The sequence below is a fragment of the Marmota marmota genome, unplaced genomic scaffold (genome assembly GCF_001458135.2).
Source record: "Marmota marmota marmota unplaced genomic scaffold, marMar, whole genome shotgun sequence".
In the NCBI taxonomy this organism is placed as follows: domain Eukaryota; kingdom Metazoa; phylum Chordata; class Mammalia; order Rodentia; family Sciuridae; genus Marmota; species Marmota marmota.
Window position 1 is genome coordinate 22195634 of NW_026000142.1, and position 14386 is coordinate 22210019.

Sequence of the window (14386 nt, forward strand, 5' to 3'; positions counted from 1 at the left end):
CGGGAGCCGCGGGCTGGAGCTGCCCGGGCCCAGGTCAGAGCCGCCCCTCCTTATCTCCCACCGCCCCGCTTCCTCTCCCCACTCTCCTCCAACCCGACCCCCAAGTGCTCCTGTCGCCACTGCTCCCCAGATCTCCGTCCTAAGTCTACTCCATCCCGGCCTTCACCCGGGCCCGGTCTCCATCTTTCGGCCTGAGGCTCCCTTCCCCTGACAGCTCCTCCCTGGGCGCTCGCCGTAATATCTCTTCAGCCAGATGGTTCTTCCAACCCGCAGGGACTCGAGAGTCTGCACTCCTCTGGCCCCGAAGGTTCCTGAGTGCCCGGCGAGGGTGGGGTGGTGGGGATGGAAGGAGGGGAGCGGCCCTGGCCCTTGCCCCTTAGCGCACGCCGCCCCACCTCCCTCCCCTCCGCGTGCCACCGCCCCCTTTCAGCCCCTTCCTCCCTGGCTCCTGCCTCCTCTCTCATTCTAGCCTCTCGCGTCCCTGTCCCCCAGAGTAAACAGACACACACCCTCTTTCTGTCTGCAAGGAAGAGGAGCCTGGAACGGCCTGGAACAGGGGTGCCGATGAGGTTGGGCAGCGCGGGTCTGGGTTCCCCACCCCATTTAGAGCATTGAGAGGAGGCTGAAGGAGGGTAATCACAGAGCAGAGCAGACTCTGGCACCTCCACTGGGACAAGTCCCAGGGCTCTCTGGGCTAGATGTCATGCCTTCTCTGTCCTCTGCATCGCAGTCCCCAGCCCCACTGCATCCCACAGTACCTCCTCTCTTCCTGCTCACAGGACCCACAGTAACCACTTTAGGCTCCTATGAGGTATCTGAGGGTTGTGAGAGGAAGAAAGGCCAACGCTGGGGGTCCCTGGAACGTCGTGGGATGCAAGCCATGGAAGGTGAGTCTTCCCAAAAGGCTTTCTGTCCCTTTACCCTCCTCCCCCAGTTCCTATCCCTCCCTCTTCCTCCCTCTGACCCTAGAGCTCTGAGCCAGGACACAGCCCTTCCCTCAGCTCACCTCGGGCCCCTCCTCATTCGCTGCTGAGCTCCAGTCCTCCCCAGGGTTCAGGCTTTGATGGAAGTTCAGGATACATCCCTTTGGGGCCCTAATCGCCCAGCTAACCAGGTTGTATGTCCTGGGGGAGCTGCCAGATAGAGAAAGAGGCCTCGTTGGGCAGAGCTTTGAAGCAGGCTTTCGGCAGGGGGTTTGTTCTCACTGCCTGACGACCCAGATCCCAAGCTGTCTCTTATTTTAAAAAGCAAGGACATGAGCATGTGAATTGTCTTTCTGGGGCCACCACCATTAACTTCTAATGGAAGTCTTGTGTTTGGTTCTCTATAAAATATCTTCCTTCCTGAAAGACAGAGCCTAAAGGGTGAGGCCAACCTCTCAACATGCATGCATCCCCACCACACATTTATTGCTGCCAACACATTTCCCAGGACTTCCTATGAAGTGTCCCCAATAAGCCTCTCTGCTTATTCAATGTGGACAGCTCTGCTCCCTCTGAGGGGGTCAGATGACACAAGTGTCCCAGATGAAGCTTAGGCAGCTGATATTAGAGAAAGTAAGACAAAAGATTCAGAATTTCAAAGCAAAGCAGACATTTCCCACACAGACAAGATTTTGCTATATACAGGAACTGCATTGCAGTAAAGGAGGGGGTGCTCACCAACCAGAGGCTGGGGACCAGCACCAAACCCCAGTTTTTTTAATGCATTAAGATGCCAGACTTTCTTTTAAATGGAAGTACCTAAGAGTTTCCTTGAAAACCTCCTGGGTCAGTAGGGGAGCGTGAACCTCATGACACCCAGCAGGAAAAAGCCACGTGGCCCTTTTAGAAAATTCCAAAAATATATTTGTTAACATACATTTGAAAGGGCCCCAATATTTTTGCAAAAAGAGACTTGGAATTGTTTCATTCCAATGTTTTCTTTCTCTACCCACCAACAGTCAATGCTTTCTTATTATGGAAAGGCTAATGTCTTGCAAGCCATCTGGGTAATTTTTTAACCTTCTACAAACCCTCAAACTAACTCATCAGCCTGATGGTTTGGCAGTGTCAGAATCCTTCTTGACTACTTGGCCCACTTCCAGACCACCAAGCTAGAAGAACCAGGCATTCCTATGCAAACTTTGTTAGAATAACCAAACATTCCTGTGTCCTTTGTTCACCTGGTCAAAGTTCACCCAACAGTAGGCTGCTCCATTAGCTCAATGGCAGTGGAAGGGGGCCACCAAGTGTGATCTTGGACCAGAAAAGACTTTAGAGAGGATGCTTCCAAACTTGGCCCTCACACCTGAGGATTCATCATGAATATGGTGAGGTCCCGTCCAGGGGCTCCTTAGGGGATACCAGATGAAACTATTCTACCATCTTGGTCCTGGGTGGAGGGTTTTGGAGGGCCCTGGAAAGACTGTGGATAGGAAGTTCCACTGACTCCCTGGTGGGATGTCTCTCCTAGGGGAGGTATTACTCCCAGCTCTCTATGAGGAGGAAGAGGAAGAAGAAGAGGAGGAAGAGGTAGAAGAAGAAGAACAAGTACAGAAAAGTGGCAGTGTGGGCTCCCTGTCACTGGGCAAGCACCGGGGCCTAAGCCTCACAGAGACAGAGCTGGAGGAGCTGAGGGCACAGGTGCTCCAGCTGGTGGCAGAGCTGGAGGAGACCCGTGAGCTGGCAGGGCAGCATGAGGATGACTCCCTGGAGCTGCAAGGTGAGCACTTGTGATGCAGGGCGGAGCAGGGATGGTTGGACCCAAAGGCTCTGTGCTTCCCAGCTGACACCCCCTTTCACTGTAGGGCTCCTGGAGGATGAACGGCTGGCCAGTGCCCAGCAGGCAGAAGTGTTCACCAAGCAGATCCAGCAGCTCCAAGGTAACACCCTGATTGTGACAGTGGAGAGGTGACCATCTAAGTCGCTACCCAATTACCTTTATCCTAGGGGCTTGCTGAAGCATAGAAGACAAAAATAACCTAAAGCAATACTTTCAATTCATTTTTTCTCCTATTCTTACCTTTTTCTCTTCTCCTTGTCTCTCCATTCTTCTCTTTCCTGAATTTTTTTCTTTGTATCTCTTCCTGGCTCTTCTGTTCTCCTTCTTCCTTCTTCCTTCTTCTCTTTCTCCTTTTCTTTCTTTTTTGTACTGGGGATTGAACCCAGTGGCACTTAACCTCTGAGCCACATCCCAGCCCCTTTCTTTTTTTCTTTCTTTTAAAAAATATTTTTTAGTTGTAGATGGACATAATACATTTATTTATTTATTTATTTTTATGTGTTGTTGAGGATCAAACCCAGAGCCTCACATATACTAGATAAGCACTCTACTGCTGAGCCACAACCACAGTCCCCCTAGCCTCTTTCTTATATTTAGAGACAGGGTCTCACTGAGTTACTTAGGGCCTTGCTAAATTGCTGAAGCTGGCTTTGAACTCATTATCTTCTTGTCTCAGCTTCCTGAGCTGCTGGGATTATAGCACGAGGCTCAGCACCTGGCTCTTCCCTTTCTTGCCCTCCTACCTCATATATTTTTTCAGGTTCACTCCTTTCTCTTCTCAGCCTTCTCCCCCACACCATATCCCTTGTCCTTTGTTCACCTGGTCAGTGCCAGGGGTGAGTAATCAAGGCTGAATTCCAAACCAAATGCCTTTTTCTGGTCCCTCCAGGGACACCATGGGAAGGAGCAGGGAACCAATAAGAAGTGGCCGGACAGTGTACCATGCATCTTTAAGGGAAACAAATGAGAGTGTTTTTCTGGCTCCTTAGGACCTGAGCTTGTAGCTCCCACAAACCTCTCTTCCAACACCCACGTCCCTTTGTCTCTGGAAAAGCAGCAAGGCAGGAGTCCCATATTCCACTGCAGTACCCAATAAAGAGGCAGCTTTGGTTACTTTTTTGGTCTTCCAGAAGGTTTTGGGGAGCTGCCCTAGAAAACAGTAGGGACTCTCTGGGGAAAACTGAGATCAAGCCAAATGAAAGTATAAATGGAGAAAAAAGGAAGTCCAGAAAGCTGGCCTAGAGAGAAGCAAGCAAAGCTATAAGAGAAGCTGGGTGTGGTGGTGCATACCTATAATCCCAGTGACTTGGGAGATTAAGGCAGGAGGATCACAAGTTCAAGGCCAGCCTTAGCAACTTGGACCCTTGGTAACTTAGTGAGACCCTATCTCAAATTTTTTTAAAAAAATTAAAAAGGTATAGAAGAGGGAAAGAGAAGGAGACAGAAGATGTAAGCAAAGGGAGATGCAGGAAATGTGGCAACAAAGAGAAGAAAAATGGCAGATGTGTCCCACAGGTGGTCTTGGTTCCCCTTTGGGTCCAGCTCTCTCACTTACAAATTTTGTGATCTGGGGAAGGTCCCTGAGATTCAGTTTCTTATCTGTAAAATGGCACTGATTAATTTGCTTATCAACTATTTATTGAGAGCTTTTATATTTGAAAGGCCAGCTATGAACAGGACAGCCAAAATCTCTATTGAAGAGTAAGTTCTAATGGAGAAAGGAAGAAAACACAAGTATGGGAGGCAATAAATGCTATGAACATAACAATATGATACACAGAGAAGGGATAAGATAGGAGTTTATTTTAGCTAGGGTGGTTTGAAAAGTCCTTTTTGAAAAGGTGACATTTGAGCTGAATCATGAGTAGGATCCAGCCTTTCAAGATCTGAGGGAAAGGCACACCAGGCAGAAGGAACAGCAACTGCAAAGGATCAGAGGTGAGAATAAGTTTCATGTGTTTGAGAGACAGAACAAAGGTCCTGGTGGCTTGAGTGAAATATACGTGGGGGATCTTGGTAAGGTTAAATTCTGGTTAGCAGGTGGACGCCAGATTACAGGGAGTCTTGTAGACTAGCAGAGGGGTCTGGCTTTCATTTTAAGTGTACTAGAAAGCCATGGGAGAGTGAGTGTTTGACAGGGCTGGGGTGATATAATCTGCTGTACATTTTTTAAAGAGCACTTGGCCACTGATGGAAACTGGATAGAAAGAAAGGGTGTTGAAACAGTGAGTCTGATCAGGAAGTTATTGCAGTTGCCCAACTAGAGGTGATGGTTGCTTGGATTAGGGCTTCAGAAATATATTTTGAAGGTGAAGTCCTTAGGACTTGCTGATGAATTGGATGGAGGATAATAAACATGAAAGATGACTTTACCTCGAGAAACTGGGTGAGTGGTGGCATCATTTATTGGGACAAGAAAAACTTGGCAAGGAACAAATTTGGGGAATAGGGGAACCATTTAGGTTTTCTACCTGATGAGTTTGAAATGGCTATAGATATTCAAATAAGTATGTTAAGGAGGCCACTAGATATACGAATCCAAGACCAGAAGAGAAATTGGGGCTGAAGATAGAGATTTGGTAGTTATTAGTATAACATATACAATATAATCCATACAGTCACATGGAGATGACCATACAGTCACATGGAGATGACCATACAGTCACATGGAGAAATACCAGAGGAGGAGAGAAAAGTGTCCAATTTGCAGACACTCCAGTATTTAGGACTCCTATTGAAGGAGAAATGAACAAGAGACTGTGGCAGGAGATTCCTTAAACACTGTCATGCCCTGGAAGCCAAGAGCAGAAAATGCTTCAAAGAGAGAATGATCCACTGGGTCTAAAGTTGCTAAGGCAAGTGAGATGACACTTGGAGTTAGGGAGATGGAGAATCTGAAACATTTCAGTGCAGATCAGTGCTGACTGGATTGGAGTTGAAGAGGAAATAGGAGGTCAGGTAGAAAAAGTGAGTACAGATCACTTTGTTGGTCATTTTGAAGAGAATCAAGGCAAACAGAAAGGGGTCAAAGGAGAGTTGTTTTGTTTTTATAAGGTAGGAAATGCTAGATCATGTTTTTTTGAAGGAAAAGATCCACTAGATCCAAAAAAAGTAGTAGCCATTGCTTGGAGAAATGGAGCGTTCTTCCTTTCCAGCAGACGAGAAGTTGAGAAGCTGAACTACCAGGGAAAACAGTACTCTAGAAAGTTTCGGTCCTTACCAGGATTGTTCCCAGGATTTACAGGATCACCAAGATCTCGACCAGGGAGGGGTCCCAGCCTGGATGGCCGCCCCGCGCCCCGCGCCCCGGAGGGAACCTGAGACGGTCTGCGCGCACGCGCGTTGCCCGTTTCGGTCGAGAGGGGGCACGCGCGGCCTCAGAGGCAGCTGGTGTTAAGAGGCGGTTCTGGCCGCCACAGCCCCTCGGGGGGGCCCGGACCCCGGCCGGCGGCGGGAGGCCCCCCAGGGCAGACCTCTTGGAGNCTGGTACCAGCACTTTGGAACCCAGCTTGGGCCTTTCCAACTCCCAACTTTCGGATGGGCCCCGTCCCGCGGGCCTGCAAGCCCCGCCCCGCCCCGCCCCGTCCGGTCCTGCCCTGTTCCACACATTCATTCCGCCTAGGAGCTGGGACTGCAGTAGAGTACTGAAAGGAGATTTGAACCCTGATGTCAAGGGCATATTAGGGAGTGGAGGTTGGTCTGCCCCTACAGGAACCCCACCTCAGGTTGTGGAGCCTTTATCCTAATGACCATTTACTCATGCATCTTCCCGTAGAGGCTGAGCTCCGAGATGGAACTCTCTGTGCTATTCAGTAGTAGGGATGGAGGAAGGACTTTCTTCCTTTAAAATAGGAAGTCACACCTGGGACAGTGGCACAAGCCTGTAAATTCAACGACTTGGAAGGTTGAGGCAAGAGGATCACAAATTCGAGGCCAGCCTCGTCAACTTGGCAAGGCCCTAAGCAATTTAGGGAGACTCTGTCTTAAAATTGAAAGGTCTGGGAATGTAGCTCGGTGGTTGAGTGTCCCTGGGTCCAAGCCCCAGTACCTCCCCCCCCGCCCCCCCCCAAAAAAAAAGTCAAGTAGGAGTCAGAGAACTTAAGTGGACATACTTGGTCTTGGCACAGTTCATTAGCTAATACTTGTTCAATAGACCAGGAAGAGGAGACAGCTAGGAGAAAAAAAAAAAGTGACCAGAACAGCACATATGAGTTCACAAGCGTAGGGCGGTAGACCTTCCCCTGAGATGCCTGGTCCCTTCAGCCTCTATATCTGCAGTATGCCCAAATTTGTCATTGTCTTCTTAGTTATCTCTCCACTCCTTTCTTTTTTTAAGACAAGTTCTCACCACGTTTCCCAGGCTGGTCTTGAACTCCTGGGTTCAAGTGATCTTCCTACTTCAGCCTCCCAGATTCTTGGACTGCAGCTAGGCCACCACACCCTAAATTTGCCTTTAAAATATCTAGGTTCTCAAGCTTAATGGGGCATGCATGTGTGTAATCCCAGCCACTAGAAAGACTAAGACTAGGGGCATTGTAAATTTGAGGCCAGCTTCTGCAACCTAGACCTTATCTTAAAAATAAAAAGGGTTTGGGGTGTGGCTCAGTGATAGAGGATCCCTGGGTTTAATCCCCAGCACTGCCCTCCCCACAGAATGTCTAGGTTCTCTTCTGATTTTTAAAAAATACCCAAACATATAATTCTGTACACATAGGAGAAACAAGTTTATTGAATATATGAACCTCTACCTCATTTATGCATGAATATGGCAAATACATATTGAGTTGCATTCTGCTCTGCACAATACCAGGTCCTGGAACTATAATGGTGAGCAAAACCAACATGTTCTTTGTCTATAAAACTTACAACTAAATGAGGTGGAGACTACACAACACTCACTGCAAAGTTTAAGGTGCTATGAGAGCATTTAATAGAGGAATTTTCTTAGCTTTTTGAGGAGGTTGGGGAAGAGGCTAGGGAAAGTTGGACTCTTAATGGTAAGTAGAATGAGCAGGAGTTAAAGATGGGGCTTGGGGAGAATATGTCCTGCAAAGGGTTTGTTGGAAGGTCCTGACACTTCTGGCCCAGTCCTCATGAATTGCCTAATGCTGGTCTCTAAATCCTGAATTTTTTTTTTTTTTTTTTGTGGTACTGGGGATTGAACCCAGGGCCTTGTGCATGTGAGGCAGACACTCTACTGACTGAGCTATATATCCCCAGCCTCCTAAATCCTGAATTCTTATTGGTGTCCATTCCTTTTATTCTTCATCCACCTTTGGGTTCTCCTGATCCTAGATGATGAGTACCTGTGTCTAGGAATCATGAGATGCTCCACAGATACAGAGAGCTCTGACACACTGCTTTTGTAAATTGAAAAGAATATATATTATTACATAGAGACTTGTTGCAAAAACCAAACAGCATACCTATATATGATTTGGAATACCTTGTCACATCTCCCATTCTTCTAAAACATTCTTCTAAAGCTCTTTAGGGTTTTGAGGCATAGATCTTTTCTGTGCCTTTTCTTGTGTCTTTGTACATTTGTGTGTTTTATGCTATATATAAATATATTTTTATAAAAATTAGGTAATGCCTTACATTTTCTGGCTCATTTTTCTTTCCAGTTCATATATATGGAAGTCTTTTTGTATCTTCATTATGGATCTGCCACTTTCTTTTAGAGGTCAGCATGATATTCTATTTAAACATCATCAATCCCTTATCAATCAACATTTACATATTGTTTTGGGTCTAGTACTTCTAGTATATTCTGTAAAGTCTAAGCTTTGAGGGTGAATAGGTGAAAAATCTGTGAAAACTTTTTAGTTAGGGAATTTTTAGGACTCAGGGTATCAATAAAATATTGTCAATTAGGTTTGAGTTTGACTGTCGGGTAATTCCCTAGAAGAATCTGAGAGTACTTGTTTATAGTAGCCCAAGTTGTTGCTTTCAGTGTGAGGCCTCAAAATCTGTCTTCCTGCTGTGCCTCGTAGAGTCACTCTGTTTCCTTCTCAGGTATTCCTTTCATTCCATGCCATATGATGCTTTACTTCTCTGATAAGGTAGAGGCTAGGTTGTTAGCAATTTCCAGACAAGAAATAAGTCTGCCTAGAACTTTTTATCTATAGAACATGGTAGATTAGTTCACTTAACTCAACCTTTGGGCTTTGCAGGTGAGCTACGGCATCTACGGGAGGAGATTTCCTTGTTAGAGCGTGAGAAAGAAAGTGAACTTAAAGAAATAGAACAGGAGTTGCAGTTGGCCCAGACCGAGATCCAGAATCTGCGGCAAGCTGCAGCAGATTCTGCGAGTGAACATGAGAGTGACATGGCATCCCTGCAGGAGGATCTCTGCCGAATGCAGAATGAACTTGAGGACATGGAACGCATTCGGGGGGACTACGAGATGGAGATTGCCTCGCTCCGTGCAGAAATGGAAACAAAGACCTCTGAATCAACCAGTAGTCCTACGGACTTTAGTGGGTTGCAAGGTATGAGTGCAAGCCCTTCTCCTATCTGTCAGCAAAGTCAAGCTGAGGAGAGATCATAGATAGGAAGATGGAGGAAGAGTTGTGTTATATCATGCATGGAAAACCTCTAGGGAAAAAAAAAACTTCTATTCTGAATTCAAGACTGTAGTGGAGAAAAACTTACCCAAATATTTTATAAGCAGTCCATGGTGGTGTAAGAAATGGTACCATGAAGATGTGCCCTGGGGATTCTTCCCCAGAGAGCCATTGGGTTCTTATTGATTTGACTATGGGAAAGCCCTTCCTGGGAAAGTGCCCAGTTCTGGGATGAGTGTACAAGGACTTGTCACCTTGGGAAACTCTTCCTGCTTATGTGGCATCGTGGCACTTTGCCTGAACCACTTTAGGGAGGCCTCTAGTTCTCCTTTCCAGGTCCCAGGATGCAATTCTTAGGCTTCTTTAGCTTTCCCCGAAGTAGAAACTTTAGGGGGCAAAAAAATCAGAGCACAAGACAGCTGGAGAGGAAGGGAGGTTATTTCTAGTAATTCATGAGGTACCTGAAAGCTTCCAATGCTGCTTTCAGATAGTCTCCAGCTAGTTGCTAGGATTCATGACATCAGAGTCTACCTTTATACTAGGCTAGATTTGTGATCTGAGTATGAAAGCCCTATATTTGGCCAGGTCAAACAGAGGCAATGAATAAGGAATCAAAGAACTGCAAGTTTTCCCAGATGTATGAAGGCTCTCAGAAGAGCCTTTGGCCTGGTAGTGCTGGGAGAGGGAGGCTAGCACAGAGGAAAGGCCTTTGCTGGAGTGAAACAAACCAGAGTTCAGAAATAAAGCTCTACCCAATAGCTGGATGAACTTAGGTTATTAAAACTATTCCAAAATTGAAAGTTTATTTAAACAAACAAACAAACAAACAAAAACTTACAGGGTTATTTCAGGGATTAAATGAAATGCCCATTCAAGACCAAAACCATCAAGTCTAATACTTAGCTCTGTTAGTTTTCAATCTGCACTATTGTAAGGACTTCTGATTGGAACAAAGAGGAAACATTGGAAATGACTGAAGTGTTGAATCTTCCAGCAGGTACTGTAGGTACAATTAGAGCAAGTTTTTGTTCCTCAAATGTCAGTAGAATTAGTGTTCTAAGATGATTCTTAATTTTGAAAAGATAAAACGTGGTGTTTGTATCATCACAGCATTAAAAATTGCTAACTGGTGCTTAAGGACATGTGCTGGAGCACTTCAGCAGGATCTCTTGTAATGCTTGAGAATGAGATAGGGCATGATTGGAATGGGCTTTTCTGTCAGCAGATAAAAGGCCACTAGAAAGATTTCTTGATCACATTTAGGCCAGTGTCTTCAGTGTGGTGATAAAAGAAGTAAAGGAAATTCAAAATGCCTGGATGTATTTGAAAGGCAGGGACTGGCAGACTGATATCTAAAACTTCACACCTCCCAACTTTTTTTTACTAAAAGCATAGTAGGAAGGAAATCATAAAGTTAAGCAAAAACTTTATATATGATAAACCAAAACTTATTTAAATCCTCAAGAGCTCCTAAAACTTGGGGCTGAATATCAGTGCTCCCCTTACCCCTTAATGATCTCACATCTTCCCCATTTGCTCTCTGCAGAAGAATTACAGCAACTGCGGGACCGCTACCAATTCCTGAATGAGGAGTACCGGACCCTGAAGGAGAGCAACAGCAGCCTCACAGGGCAGCTAGCCCAGCTGGAGAGTGAGAGGTACAACCAGGAGGCAGGGGCACTGAGATTCTGTCTTGGGAATTCCCTGAAAGGCAGAGGCCAGGGTCATGAGTGTTCCTGTCTTCCCAGAGAGCCAGACCTTTCTGTGGTATCCCAAGGGTACAGAGACCATTTGGAAGCAAACATGGGATCCTACCCAATTGTCTCAGGACAAGAGTTCAGTGAATTTGATTTTCTTCCATTTTCAGCATTGCTCTGCCCTAGAGTAGATCAGAAGAGATTCCTTTGTTGTCCCCACAGACATGATTCAGTCTAATGGCACAAAGCCTCCAGGCTGTTAGCTGACTTGACACCAGGCCCATCCTTAAAACCAACTGGATCAGCACTCTTATGGTGTCTCAGAGCCAAACATGCCTCTGCAGATGAGGCTCTAGAGACTTTCTGTAATCTTCAAAACATGTTTATTTGAGGAGCGAATCACAATAGGTCTCTAACTATCTTTGGCCTAAACAGAAGGCCTCAGAACTGAGCACACTTGTATGATGATATGAGGCAGGGTTCCCCCAAACATGTCTGTGGGTTCTGGTTTTCAGGACACGAAAAGCAACAGAGAAGTGGCTGGAGTGTCAAACAGCAAAGAGTATGATATCGTCAGAGTCTCAGACCTCAGAAGTGGATTTCCTAGAGCCTGATCCTGAAATGCATTTGTTGCGCCAGCAGCTGCTAGATGCTGAGCAGCAGATGCATAACATGCAGAGTAAGGTAGGTCTCTTGAGGGTGGGGAGGCAGGCCCTTTCCACCCTTTCGTTTCACCTTCTCCTGGTCTATGATAGGCACAGGGCTAATAAAGCAGGTGTGCACTGTGATAGTAGAGAGTGTTCTAGGGTCTTGATAACTTGCCTGATGTAAATATAGCCATATGCCACATAATGACATTTTGATCACTAACGGATTGCATAAACCATGGTGGTTCCATAACATTGTAATAGAACTGGAAAAAATTCCTATCACCTACTACTGTGGTAGTGCAACACAGTATCATACTCATAGTGATGCTGGCGTAAACAAACCTGCACTGCCATCCTGTAAAAATACAACATATACAGGTACATACAGTACTTAATAATGATCATAAGTGATTATGCTACTGGTTTATGTATTTACTATACTATACTGTATTTTTATTATTATTTTAGAGTTACTCCTCCTACTTAGAAAAATAACAAAAGTTTTTTTTATACAGTTTTCCATGTATACCATGTTATTCAGCCTATTGATTGAATTGTTTTCTCTTGTGCTTCATTTGATCTTGTGATGTTTAATTCATCAGAGCCCTAGAAGCAATAGCCTATGCCATATGTATATGTACCACATAGCCTAGGTGTGTAATAGGCTATACCATTACAGTCTATGTAAATATAGTCTGTGATGTTTGCACAATGATTCAATGGCCTAACAACACATTTCTGAGCATAAGTCCATGTTGTTAAGTTACACATGACTATATTTCAAAGGAATGCATACTCTCCCCAAACGTATTCCTGGAGCACATATAGCACTTGTCATAAATCAGCCTCCCTGTTTCATTTCTTGCACAGTGTAAGGAATTGTGTTGTGAGTTGCAAGAGCTACAGCATCATCGCCGTGTCAGCGAGGAGGAGCAGAAGCGGCTGCAGAAGGAGCTCAAATGTGCCCAGAATGAGGTGCTTAGGTTTCAGTCATCTCACACGGTCATGCAGGTAAACACTGCCAGGGGAGGCACTTAGGAGGGTAGGAGGGCCTGCATGGAGTCACTGCTTCAGCAGAGGCTAGACAAAAGGAGCAAAAGGCAAAGGTCTGCTGACCCTTGCCCTACAATCAGGGTCCCAGACTACTGGAGAAGCCAGTTATAGAAGCCACACAGCATGGCATTCTAGAAATGGTGGTCATTGTTGAGTGTCTGCCTTGCCAAAGAAACCAAATCATAGATCCAGGGAGCTTTTCAAGCCATCTGCCCCTGAAAAGGACCATAGTGACCTGAAGAGGGGTCTGCTATTTCCTGAGAGTGACTGTTCCTCCCTCACCCTCCCCACCAAGAATGAGGAGCTAAAGACCAGGCTCTGTGATCTGCAGAAAAAGTATGATGCCAGCCAGGACAAGCAGAGCGAGCTCTTGAAGGTGCAGGTGCAGCTTCAGACTGAGCTCAGGCAGCTTAAAGTCATGAAATCCACAATTATAGAGAGCCAAAGTGAGAAGGTAACAGCACCCAGAGGTTAGGGAATGACCCAGAGTATTTGTCTGAGGTCAAGGAAAGGTAAATAAAGAGTAAAGTTTCAAATAAATCCAGCCATTGCCTAGGCAGTACCACATGTGAATATCCCCAACCCCTTTCAAGTGCTGCCTTAGGTCAGAGGACAAGCAGAAAGTGAAGGGAGGGAGGAGTAATTGCATAGCCTGTCAGTGGCTGAGAGAGTCAGGCAGAAGGGCAGGAGGTTATGGACCCTGCAGTGCTGCCCAGAGCCCCCTGCACTGCAGGAGTTATTATGCCGGCTCCAGAAGATGCAAGTCCAGCACCAGAACATCTCAAGTGAGAAGGAAAAGCTACTGGAAGTGCAGCATCAGCTGCAGGAGAAGCTGCGGTGCCATGAGGCAGAGTTGCAGCACCTTCGGAATATTGTGGCCTCCTTGCAAGAAAGTGATGAAAAGGTAATAGGACGGCCAGGTGATAGAAAGTGTAGGCAGGCAGGACCCTTGGGGAGGTGAGAGCACAGAAATATGGGTGTGTTAGAAGCTCTGTGGAGTAGCTCCTGGTAAGGGAGCAAAGAGGTGTGCCAGGAAAGCCCTTCTGTAGGAGTCACAATGCCCACAGCTTCCTTTGATTTTAAATCAGAAAATCAGTCTAGGAAGCCCCTTTCTTGCCCCAACTCCCTCCAAAGGAAGCCCTACAAGTACTGGGTTTTGAGCCTATTAGGGATGGGTCCATCTGAGGTCTCCTTGGCTGGAATGAAATCAGAGCTAGAAAGGATGGGAGGATGGAAACCCAGTCCCCATTCAAAGTGCATAGCAGGTTACCTGGGATGATGGTCATTCCTGCCTCTCCCAACCAGAACAAAAAGATTCAAGTCCAGTTTCGTGAGGTGAAGCAGCTGTACGAGTCTAGCACGAATGAGCTGGAGCAGCAGAAACACATGTCCAACCAGCTAGAGCAGGACCTCCTGCTCTGCCAACTGGAACTAAAAGAGCTCAAGAACACCCAGAACATTCCTGAGGACAAGGGAAAGTGTTTCAATAAGGTAATTACAGTGCAGAGTGAAAAGCACTCCTGGGCATCTGCTTTGCAGAGAGGAGGTATAGCGGCAAGAGGTGAAGTTCTCAATCAAGAGCCTTAGTGGGCTTCCTAGGCAGGAAGAAGAGGCAGAGACACATGTTTGGAACAGTTTTCCTTGATCTTGACTT

General features: G+C 46.2%; 1 protein-coding gene across 18 annotated transcripts in view; it reads left to right on the forward strand.

The window, feature by feature from the left end:
- The window catches only part of Ccdc136 (coiled-coil domain containing 136), a 28335-nt gene that overhangs the window by 668 nt on the left and 13281 nt on the right, over positions 1-14386 (forward strand). For 8 of the 18 annotated variants that reach the window (XM_048786083.1, XM_048786082.1, XM_048786087.1 and 5 more), the window contains exons 2-10: positions 780-887; positions 2455-2703; positions 2789-2863; positions 8940-9257; positions 10879-10990; positions 11545-11713; positions 12550-12690; positions 13466-13636; positions 14038-14223. In XM_048786083.1, the coding sequence (XP_048642040.1) occupies positions 780-887; positions 2455-2703; positions 2789-2863; positions 8940-9257; positions 10879-10990; positions 11545-11713; positions 12550-12690; positions 13466-13636; positions 14038-14223 (1529 nt within the window). Of the gene's footprint in view, positions 1-6; positions 34-779; positions 888-2454; positions 2704-2788; positions 2864-8939; positions 9258-10878; positions 10991-11544; positions 11714-12549; positions 12691-13027; positions 13187-13465; positions 13637-14037; positions 14224-14386 lie in introns of those variants that run through there. The other 10 variants (XM_048786088.1, XM_048786091.1, XM_048786093.1 and 7 more) reach the window with 7 other exon arrangements.